Source organism: Odontesthes bonariensis, chromosome 15 (genome assembly GCF_027942865.1).
Source record: "Odontesthes bonariensis isolate fOdoBon6 chromosome 15, fOdoBon6.hap1, whole genome shotgun sequence".
Taxonomy (NCBI): Eukaryota; Metazoa; Chordata; class Actinopteri; order Atheriniformes; family Atherinopsidae; genus Odontesthes; species Odontesthes bonariensis.
Genome location: NC_134520.1, coordinates 25,507,111 through 25,519,261, shown reverse-complemented (window position 1 = coordinate 25,519,261; position 12,151 = coordinate 25,507,111). Strand labels below are relative to the sequence as shown.

The following is a 12,151-nucleotide window of genomic DNA, read 5'->3' as shown; positions in this document are numbered from 1 at the left end:
TCAATCTTGTGTTTGATGTCAAGATTTTTGTTTAGTGGGAAACGTATTTCATACACAACAGGAAGCAAAAAGAATGATAAGTACGTTAAAAGAATACACGTGATTGAATTAAATTGACTGAACGATTCAATAAATTAGCTAAAGAGTAATTAAATGAACAAAAATAACACAATAAAAGCAAAACTCTTGAGCTGCAAGCAAAATTTTTTAAAGAAACATTATGAGCGAACCAAAATTAATATGCAGACGTTTTGTCGTCCTCGTAAGAATAAACACGTGAAAAATGACTTCGGGTTCTGCTCTGACCGAAATGAACGTCTAATGAAATATTCTAAGTGTTTTTGTCACGGTTCTCGTGAACAAAACAAACGGCTTCCACACTTCCCCAGCTCTAATCGGACCGGCCCTTGAGTGGCCACGCGTTTCCATAGCAACGCGTCCAGGAAGTTGAAGCGCGGAAGACAGGGAAGGAGACAGCTTCTTTCTCTTTTTTTTCCCTTTTTTTTCTTTTAAATTTAAAACAAACAGTACTTAGTTGTCGCCTACATGACTTGTTTAAAGCTGCAAGATCTTATTGCCACAACCTGAGGGCAAATTCCCCGCTGTGAATCCAACATGTCGGCGTCCAGCAGGGCCAATTCAGCACCAAGTTTTTCGAGGCCAAAGCGAGCATCGAACACCACAGGTGACGTTAAATTATGCACGTCCGGCAACAGCGGGAGGCTGGTTTAACATGAGAGTGCTGCTCAGCTAGTAGTTGCATTATAAACGAATGAAACACTCCATATTTGGTCACATAAGTGTATGAAGTAATCGTTTGTATTCTAGTAACTTTATTTATGGATAGTTTTACTCGTCTGTCTACTCTTACGGACGTGTCCTGTGTTAGAATACTAAACTTTTCTGTCTCCTGTGGTAAATTACTGTTGTGTTATACTGTGTCTTACAGTCTGGTTGTGTACAATCATGTAGAACTACAGTATACAGTGGTACAATATGGTTATACCATGTGACATAGAAACATTTTCTTATATCACATAACATGTTTTGTAAGGGTCTCAAAGGCTATGCATTGTTTTTTATGATATTCCCATGACAGGTACTTTAGTCACAATACATTCTTGACAGAAATGAACAAGTCCATCTTTTGTGTGCTGGGGTTTGAGATGCATCACACATCCTCTCGTATAATTTACTACTTTCCAGTCTCCACCTCCCAAGGTTTTCTAAACCTACAGTGGCTTACCTCACTCCTCACTGTGCATTACGCAAGGAAAGAATTGAAACATCCACTGAAATGCCAAGCTGTTAGACACATAACGTCCCTTCATTTGGCAACAGTCTTAGAGTTATACACTGTAATGGTTTGTTCGAGTTTGAATTTATTTTTTTTTAGTGGCAAAGCTGAATATTCAAGTTCCAGCAGAGACCAGAAAGAAACAGCCTCTTCCTGTCAAACACATCCCACATGAGCTCCTGGTCAGCCTTACCTCCACTGTCTGCAACAGGAGCACACAGGGGCACGCTTCACACTGTCGGCACTGTGAGGTACATACTCCATTTTTATCGACATGACATTACAATACATTAATTGGCACAAATAAATGTCTTCAAAGTGACTTTCTCACTCACATATGAGCAGTCTTGCGTTCAGATTCTTTTTGAGGACTGTAAAACATGTACTGTTTACAAACCACCGCAATCTATGATCAAAACTAATTGATTTCATCAACATTTTTATGTGGATTATTGTGTGTTATTGCTTCGACTGGTGTTTTTAAGATGATTTTTTTGTAAACAGGGCTGTGGAATCAGACGGCCGGATGCAGTTTGGCATCATCCACTTGGACGCAAGAAATACAAATACTTTCTAGAGCAGCCAACGTCCCTGACAGGAGCTGGAAGGTCAGTTAAACAGAAAAGACATAATATTGCACCTGGGACTTATTCTGAACTTAGCGATGTTTTGTTTTGTCTTAACCCTTAAATGTTCTCACTGAGGAAAAAAGCAAAGGAAACGTGCTTTTTTCCCCTTCCCTTTTCCCTTCATTTCTTTTGGAAAAGAAAACTAGAATTAATGTTTTTTTTCATAGATCTTTGGAGTGATGCTTTATGATAAAAGTACAAAAAATTTACAAAGTAATGGCATAACATCTACTTTCTATGAGCATCACATAACAAAAAACAAGTGTTAGAGATGGGTTTATTATATGATTTTTTAATAAGATACATCACGTTTGCCAAAAAATGTCCCTAACCAAACAGTAGAGCAGGACATTAAAAGAGTTTAAATATTCATTTCAAGCACAGGACATGTTTATTATAATTTTATCTAACGCTTATTTATGACAGGAATTTCGACCTGATGAGCTAAATTGAGGGCAAGATTACATATCTCAAAAGACTACAAATATTTTCTGCAATCGGAAGAAATAAGAGGGCTAAAAGACGTGTTCTTTTCAGGGATATTTCATTCCTGTGCGATGCTGCGGTCAACCAGAGGAAGACAACACCCCTCCCGCCTATGAGTGAAAAGAACGACGTTGGCAAGACACAGGTGACCTCCCTCAACTAAAATGTACTTCTTGGACAAACAACCATCGATGGCAAAAATGGTCCTTCATTTAATTTTTTTTCCCATTATAATTATAAATTATTTCTATATTTTTTTACAAAAGCAACACATTTTGTTCAAGCTCCCAAATACATCCATCCATCGTTTTTCTATACCCGCTTGATCCAATTTTATGGTAGCTGTTGGGGGGGGGCTATCCCTGCTTTCATTGGGCGAGAGGCGGCGTACACCCTGGACGGGTCGCCAGTCCATCACAGGGCCACACAGAGACAAACGAGACACACAACCATGCACGCTTAATAAACCATGGTTCGCCTAATAAACAATGAACGCAGAATTTTTACATAATTTTAACATTATCCCTGTCAAAGTTTACAATGCTGTGATTTACTGTTATAGAACTGACTCTAAGTATTAAGCATAGTCTACATCCAGGCAGGCCATGTAGTCAAGCTCATAGTCAAGCTCTATTTATTGTCATTTATCTACAGTGTATAGGTGTACACAGGCTGTGCTGAGTGAGGTGGTAACTGTGGCCACTCTGTCTTTCAGAACTTGAGTGTCTCAGAAAATGTGATCCCAGAAGAGTATCACATTGTGAAAAATAAAGGAATCCGGTGCCTTGAGTTCTATGAAGAGTGAGTCTACCTCTTAATATTCAAACCACTCCTCTCAGGTTCACTGTATTACCTCACATTATCATTTTTAAAGCAAAGCCAAGTTTTTGTGTCAAGGCTCTGGCTGTTTTTCTTCCACAGCGCATTCACAGTGCAGCTTAAGGATGAAGAGCAGAAGTTACGGGTCCTTCCATCACTGTGAGCCAAAAAACATGAATGAATCAAATTGAAAGACAGCCCTTAGTCAAGTAGTTTTCTCTAGGATATTTTGTTGCCTAAATCAGTAATAGGGCAGCCTACTAGCAACCTGCTGGTAAAAAAAGTATTGAATGTTGGCCAGGGAGCCTGTAAACATGTTGTAATATAGATTTGTATGTATGGCCTGTGTCCAGGAAGCCCAGTGGCAGGCTGGAAGTGGTCCAGCTGATGAGTATGATGGATGACATGCTGGAGAAGGCTGGAGTGGATCAGCAGAGAGAGGAACTGACCGAGCTCTCCCAAGTAGGTTCTGTATCTCTCTCTGTCTCACACAAGGGCTGAGCTGCAATCACGTTCAGACAAAAATATTAACCGGCACATCTCTAACATTTAAAAATATACCAAAAATGTACCACATGCTAAGATTTCCAAACATTTATGTGGAGAAAAGGACACAGCTTTGTACACACCAGGTACTGCAGAGCTGTAGGTGTGGGCATCTCAAAGAGGAGCAAATAAATCACTGTTTGTGGTAGTGATATTTATACATTTATACAAATACAATTTCCGGACAGACTACGTTATTTTAGTGTTTATTTCAGCTGCTGTCATCACTGTCATTATCAAAACAGATTTGAGTATTTCTATCCATATTATAGAGACAAACGCCCTCTGATCATATAGGCAATGTGACTTGTTTTACAGCTAGAGGGCCTGCTTGACCTGGTGAAGATTGAGCAAAACATCTACAACATTGTTTTCCATGAACTCATCAGGCAGGTTACTGTGGGCTGTGCTGAGAGAGGACAACTACTCGCCAAACTCAGGTTTGCAGCCAACCATGAAAATTGCACCTGAGTGGCTTTGAGGGCAACCATTTCCAGCCTTAAAACCAAATGATCAATCTATAATTGTACTCACAAAATAAAGAGTCATTCTGCAAAAGTATTATCATATTATTTTTTCCCGGGAAGAGGGACATTTTTAGAGAATCTTTGTCTGTAATGGCTCAGGAGGGGTTTCCAGCAGCTTATGTCTTTTATCTAGACAGCGCTACCAGTCTCTGCTGGACAGAATCCCACGCCGTCTGAAAGCCCTACACACAGAGGCAGTGGCACAACGGGCTCTAGACCGCCGGCTTACCGAGGAAATCAACCGCATCAAGACATCTATCCAGCAGCTAAGCACGTACGTAGGTCAGGGTCAGACTGCTGGGTCACGATTACTGATATTATTCTGTGCTTTTAGAGGATAAATAATGTTTTAATTATAGCACTCAGTGAATGGGAAGGTTGTGTTTGTGCCTGTTTTGTGTGCTTTTACTGATTATGTGTGCGTATGGTCTCTTCCCAGGGAACTGTCCAAAATCAGAGCCCATGATGCCCTCGTGTCCCAGCAGGCACAGCACGCTCACCAGCAGCTGGCCGAGGCACTCAGACAGACTCACAGCAACTCAGAGTCAGTTGATCAGAAGAGAGAAATGAAATACAGTTTATACATTCCAAATGACAAATTCAACAAGTTCATGTGTTCCAAAATTCAGTAGAATAATCAGCTGTTCTTATCTTGTCAATATATGTGATTTAATTCAAGATAAATTGCCCTTAGCACAAAAATAGCACAAAACGTTTATTTTTGTTGAAATACAACAGGAGTAATTATTTATATAACTTTATACCAGAGGAATTATCCCAATGACTTGGAATTCCTACTGTACGTAGTGCTGGTTATTATATTACAGTATGCATTTCTACAAAAGCACAAAATGTGACCTCTCAAATGATCTATGTGCCGTTCTCAGCGTGGTCCGGGGCTACCACGAGCTGTATGAGCTGCATAGGTCTCGCCTGGAAGCTCAGCTGCTCCATATGACCGAGGACAGAGACTGCTGGAGCCAGTTCACCTTGAGCCTTGCCCTAAAGGTACAGGAGGCGACAATTTAGTGTTATTTTTCTTCCTTTCTTTCTTTCTTTCTTCTTTTTTTATTTATTTTTATTACTTTATTAAAAGTAATAAAAAAAGCTGTTAATATAGCTTGTTTTAGTACTTTGCAGTGCATATGCTCTGTTGCAGGCCACTGCTAACAAAATAAAGCGATGAAGCAGAGATTCATTGTTCATGAATTGTTTAAGGGATCAAATGTCAAATAGTGGAATGTCTGCTCAAAGATTCAAAGTGTGATGTGAAAGGGTTCCGTTTGTCTTCTGTCAGGTGATCAGTATGAAGAGGCTGCAGGTGGTCAGTCGGCTGTATGTCAGTGAGCAGGGTTGGTTCAACACAGCTGAACACTGCCTCCTCTACCTCTCAACAAAGGTAAAAGTGCAGCTCCAGTTTAATGGCAGAGATAACTCTTTGTAAGCATCTCTGGTGGCTCGTTTAGAGTCTCACTGTGCATATGACCCTTCTGCTCTAGGATACAGAAGACCTGAATGGTATCGTGGAGTGTTCTGGCTGCTGGAAAGAGCAGTTGGTTACTTTCATATCTGAACTGAAGACGATTGAGCATGCTCAGTGTGAACAGATCAGGGCCACCCAGCAGGGCATCACCAGATGGTTCTCCTTCCTCGCCACACAAAATGAGTAAGGAAAGCAAAAAGCACTTAGTGTCATTACATATTTTGGAGCATTGTTTTAATGTAAAGTAGAAAATGTATTAACACTCAAGATCTGGTGTGTATTCTGCCGGTGATGCTCTTTTTCATATCATTAGGTGCCTTGATCCAAAGTATGACAAAGCATCAGTGGAAGAGATTCATACTGATCTGAAGCAGTGGTCCGATGTAAGGCAGTATATTAATTTTCCTGTTTGCATATGTCTTTTGGATCATGGATGTCATTCTTCTGATATATCTCACCTTTTCCATCCATCTGAGGGTCTTTTATTCCTGACACCAATCATCATTTCTACCATAATCTCATTACCGTCACGTATCTAATCTGTCATATTTAATTTTTTTTCCCTATGATCAAATTAAATACTCCCACCACTTTGATTTTACTTATCGGCGGCATCTCTCATATCCTTCATCACATGTCAAGTCTGATTCGTGTCTTCTTCTGTCTGCCACACTGTCTGCCCGTGTCAATAGTTTGAATAGCATTGAAATATGAGGGGTTAGTATGCAGAATCTAGCTGATTTATAAGGGCTTGATTTGATGCTTTAATGGTCATTCAGCCAAAAACAAATCAGCGTTTTTATGTCTCACATAGCAGTGGCCATTCTGGTACTTATTTATTGAGTGTGAATAAATTTAGGGCCAAACAGTGTCCTGTAAAGTTTTCCCTAAGGTTTTCTTCTTCATTGTTTCTGCAGATGTTGGCTCTCCAATGTGATCATTACCAAGGTGAAAAACAGCTTATGTTTCAGCAGAAACTGGGGAAACTTCACATTGCACAGGACAAGTGGCTGAACATCAGCCTTCAGCTGATTGAAAGACACCCTTCTCCTCATGTTGAAGGCCTTGAAGGCCAACAGGCCTTAAGAGAGCTGGACAGGATCTTCTCTGAGCTCCTCAAACAGCTGGACACGCAAGTCAGTGGAGAGAGTGGTGAGAGCCTATAGTCACCAAAGACTTGCAATCCTACCCAGACACTGTGCTGTTCATGGAATTTTTATTATGTATCTGTCTTCTGTTTAGTTTTTTTTCTTCCTGTATTATTGGGTGTCATTGTGGTAATCTAAATGGACTTAAGTGCTGACAATGAATCCAGATGTGCTGTTTTAGGCACCCACAGACTGATCATGTCACTGGTTGCATTGATGGAGCCCTGGGTTTCCAAAACTGCTGCAGTGATTGGACGGCCAGAAATGATGCCTGCCTCTGATTGGCTTAAGCTGGAGGAAGAGTTGTATGAGTGGCGAATATTAACTGAAGAAACAGTACAGCACTTCTCATCCATGCAGACAGAGAACAAAGTGGACACAAATAAGCTGGACATGTAGTAGGTTTTTTTTTATTCTGTGGTATTACTAGTTTGGATTCATAAACTAGTAGATTTATTAAAAGTTAGCAGGATCAAAACATTAAGAAAAAGGCTAATTTTTCTTAGTTTCACAAAATGATAATAAACATTGCTCGGGATGTATTTTTCAATTTTAGAGATTTTTTTTTTTCTGCAAGAAATAAAACAGCCCTGTCGTTATATATCTAATGAGTTCAAAGTGTGTTGTTGTGTGGGGTTTGTTCAAACAGCACAGAGACAGAAAGGTTGTTGGAAGACGTGCAGGAGTTCAAAACCAGCCTTTCCAACGTAATTGAGGGTGAAAACCAGAGGCTCCGAGAAGAAGTGAGTACCATTTTCAGCTAAATCCAGGGGGGCTTATGCACTGAAAATGTTGCAAAAAAACTGCAGTGTCACTGTTGCAAATATACCAGCACCATGAAAGTAGAGCTTATTTATTGTAGTCTTATTGCTCACTGCAGCTGTGATCATAGCAAGTGTTGCTAGGGCACAATTGTGATTTCAGGACCTCAGTCAGGGGCTTGTCAGTAGTACTTATAGGGAGAGAATAGACTGGCACCTTCCATGTATTTATTAGCTGAGCCTTTTGTGCTTTCTAAAAAGCTTCAATGTTTCCTCTCCTACCAGGTTAGTTCTGTCCACATGGCTCTGACTCGCTGGATGTTGGATTTGTTGCTGGTAATGGTACCTGACCATAGCGAGGAGCAGTTCCAAGAACAGGAGCATCACAACACCATGAATACCTCACTAAAGACTCTGGATGAGGTTGCCAGTATGCTGACTGAGAAACTGGACTTTTTTTCCAGCTACATTACCAGGTGACAAAGTTGTTACCTGCTGTAGCTAAGCAGGCATTTGTCACCACACTAACAGTCAGCATGTGGTAAGCTTCTCCTGCACAAAATGCTGACTTGAATTTTAACACAAAGGCTGATGATTATCTCTTTAGAGAAGTGAATATAAGAAGTTGCTTTGACGCAACAAATCTCAGTAACAATTAGCAGCTCATTTTATCCAGTATTTACTCATGAAAATGTTGTTTTTGATTCTAGATCATGCAACCTGATTCTGGAGGAGCGTGCTCTCCTGGACGCACATAAATATGAGAGTGAAAATAAGTTAAATGAGTTCAGAAAGCTGCAGGTAAATGGTCCGACTCAAGCAATTTTGGTCCTGAAATTTTGTAGAGACGTTCAGGGAGGTTGGCGTGAGAATGCAAATGTCCGCAGCATTCGCTCTGAATGTCTTGCAGAGATTCTCTCAGTGAGATGTGTGAATGAAGTGATTAATCTTCCCGAGCATGCGCTCAAAGTGTATGAATGAGTGAGTGCTTGCGAGCTGGTCAGAGTTGCTGCTTCATACATTTTACTCTGACCTGAATGTTATTGATTTTTCCACATCATACTTTTGTATTATGTCAGACAGACAGATCTCAAACCCCTTCCTCACTTTTCCAACTGTGAGAGCGCATCTCAAATAGAAAATATCTCGCTGTGAAGTCGCTGTGTGAACAGATACTGCAGAAAAAGTCTTGACCAAAATGTTCACACATCCTCCTGAAAACCTTTGATGTTTGTATGAGAAAACAGATATAGGTTCATCACAGAAGACTTTTGAACTTTAGTAATCTTTACTCTTGTCCTCAGGACCACTGCGCTGACTGGGTGGAGACCAGTAAAATACTGCTGGCAGGAGTTGGTGGTGATCCTGTGGAGCTGCTTATCGAGCAGCCTGCCCTCACATCCAGCAGCACTGGTCCAGCAGACAGTATGGACACTCAGGTGAGAATCCAAGTCAAATACAACCAAGACAGGTGAGTGGGAACATCGTTGCACATTCATTTTCTTTCTCATTATTTATTTTCTTAGTCATACTGATTCTACAACACAAAAGAGGTGACATCAGATGAGTCAGTGGCTGTTCTTGAATCAGATCTTGTTTGGCTCACTCGGACAGCAGTTACCTGATTAAGTGTTCACCTCTTCACAGATAGTTGAAATCTTCAAATTATGAAAGAAATTATGGGTAGACTGTATTTTTGTCAGGATCAAAAATCAGTGATTTTCAGATGATGAAAGTTGGTCATATGCGTGTTTATAGGTGTGTAAAGAGGCTTCAGCCGAGCTAACAACAGACAACATCAATGAGATCAAAGATGAGACTGAGGCAGCACCACAAGAGGTTAGTCATCTTAACAGCTGAGAAGTTCTTATGAAAGATATGAAGTCTCTATCTTTGTTATTAAATCTCTTTTTGATATTTGGAAATCTCTGATGCTGTCATCAGATGTCAGAGCTGTGGTATCAAATTGTTATTTTCCCTATTACCTCCTCACATAGTTTTACTAATGTTCAAAAGATCCCATTTCTGACCCACAATCGCCTCTCTGTTTCTACGAATAAAGGCACCTTTTTTTGTAGTTCAAACTAGCTCCATCACGAACAGCTACAGCAGTAACACGCTGATTTGATTCTGACGCATAAGCATCGATAATCCAATAATGTCAAATGTGTCCAAAGAGCCTAACCAATATTTTCACGTAGCTTATTATTATTTTGAATACTTGTATCTGCTCTTATTGTTAATAGATGACTCTTAGTTGTAATCAAGATTTTTTTTATTTGCTATATTGGAGTTCTTACCAAAGGTAATGATCTGAATACTTTCACCTGGCAAAGATTGTGGAGATTTGTGTAACAAATATTTCGTTTCACTAGCTGGATCATGGAAATCTTTGGATTATGTTGAAATCCAGAAAGAGCAACTTTAGGGAATGAAAAAGACGAGTTTCATCAATGGGTTTTTATAACGGGAGCCTGTTTTTCCTTCACTCTCAAGCCATATTAGCTGGACTGAGTGAAAAATGATCAGTGCTGTTCTTGTCCTGCAGGGGGAGCTAACAGTTTGTAAGAGCCCTGTGGTGAAGCTGATAAGCTCTGATGGACACATCATTCAAAAAAATCTGGGAGAGAGCACAGTGCACTTGACCGGGGTCAGATGGTCTAAATCTTACACTTTTTTCAGTGTTAATGGCAATATATTAACTTTCTATTTGACTAAACCGTGTGTCTGTGTGTGTGTCCATCAGACTGATGAGCCGGTTGTGTCTCCTGCAACAGAAGAAGCCCAGAAAGCTTTCAGTGATCTCAACACACAAGGATTGCTGCTGAGAGAACTACAGTACGTTTACTTTCTTATTGTTGTGTGGTACCTGCTACATTTGCCAAATATAACACATCATCAACACGCTTTTCACAAATATATTTGTGTTATTACCCTTTCTCCATCAGTCTCTTTTAAATGATCATTCAAAGCAAAAAAGATGTCTGTTTGCATCTAGTTTTTGTAACATTTTCAGAAGTGAAGCCAAAGGAAATAAATATATGTGCTTTTCTTTTTTTGGACATCCACACACAATATGTTTTGTGTTCTTGCTGAAAAAATGTCCTGCGCAACATCCAAGATAAAATTTTGGTCTGTTGTTGCCCAGCGATTCTGAGGTGCGAGTGCAGAGTGCCGAGCAAAGAGCCCTGACAGCTGAGGAGGCCCTGCAGGCAGCACTGGAGCAGATTCAAGACCTGGAGAGACAGCTGCATGGTCAACCCAGTCTGGAGCTCAAAACTGATGACGGTAAAGGCTAAACAGCACGTTTTAACATTTAACTAACACACAAAAAACAAGTCATAACATATCTTCATGTGTTTCAGAGAGAAAGAAAACCCCACCTCCTTCCCCACCAACAGCGACAACGTCAGCTCCAACAAAGAAAACAGCAACTGAAGCCAAACCAGCAAGTAGCACCAAAAAGACCAAGAAACGATGATCTGGCATGTGGCCGGAACTCATTGTGATTCTGAGTTTGTGCTTCAGACTGTCTTATTTATTTTGAGTTGCATTTCACCAGAGGAAAACATTATATCACAAATTTTAGCTCATAACTTCCCAAAGCAGTAAACAGGAATAACCAGAAAGAACAATTATCAGTGCTGGCATCTAAGTATTGAATATTTACAGCATCAAGCGGCTGTTTTTCGTGAGAGTGTTTGACTGTTGTATGAACATTTGAATAGTTTCATGTTATCATTTGCATTGTATAACTGCTTGCTGTGGCTTTGTTAAAGCTCTTGGTGCTTCTGCTGCCTGAAAAAAAACGAAAAGAATTCAATAAAATTGATGCAGATACTTCAGTCTTAGCTGTCCTTCCTTCATTTTATTATCTAGGAAATGGGAAAATATTTGATGCACTTGACAGAAAAACAAATGTTGAAAGGTTCATTGTTTTTAGTTTTTATTTGACGGCAGCAGTGCGTCTCGCGTTGGGACGGGTATGTCCACCACAGTTATTTTAACAACCCTCTGTAAGTGTTTTAAAAGTTTGATCTCAAACCTGCATGATATGTAACTTCAGTAACTCAACAGTTTTCATCTCTGAATGCACCTAAATGTGTTCACGTGGCAGCAACACTGCCTTGTTCAGCAGGTCTATTTAGCACCCAGACTGCAACCATTCTGCTGGGAAACATGCAGAATCCCATCTAAATAAACAAGAAGATTTCCGGAACAATGTCATCTGAATAAATCAGCCCAGTGAGGAGATGTTTGGTCATAATCCACAGCATTAACCGTGTTTTGAGAAAACCAAACACAGCATATCAGCATAAACACCTCATACCAACTGTCAAACACGGTCAACCTGGGCACCTTGCAGTCATTGGGAGTAGCATGAATTCTTCTGTATAACAAAGTATTCTAGAGTTAAATGTGACTCCTTCTGCCTGACAGCTAAAGCTTGGCTGA

At 40.1% G+C, this 12,151-nt stretch overlaps 1 protein-coding gene across 1 annotated transcript; it reads left to right on the top strand.

Annotated features, from left to right (window-relative positions):
* Positions 1-435: 435 nt before the first annotated feature.
* Positions 436-11,490, top strand: axdnd1 (axonemal dynein light chain domain containing 1). The gene is made up of 25 exons (XM_075484417.1): positions 436-685; positions 1,397-1,548; positions 1,802-1,905; positions 2,464-2,557; positions 3,128-3,213; positions 3,334-3,390; positions 3,585-3,693; positions 4,096-4,217; positions 4,438-4,578; positions 4,744-4,848; positions 5,192-5,312; positions 5,602-5,703; positions 5,804-5,970; positions 6,101-6,170; positions 6,705-6,939; positions 7,117-7,333; positions 7,585-7,678; positions 7,982-8,172; positions 8,407-8,497; positions 9,001-9,135; positions 9,455-9,535; positions 10,245-10,346; positions 10,443-10,534; positions 10,845-10,984; positions 11,062-11,490. The coding sequence occupies exons 1-25, from the start codon at positions 616-618 to the stop codon at positions 11,175-11,177; spliced, it is 2,994 nt and encodes a 997-aa protein (XP_075340532.1). The 5' UTR covers positions 436-615; the 3' UTR covers positions 11,178-11,490.
* The last annotated feature ends 661 nt before the right edge of the window (positions 11,491-12,151 follow it).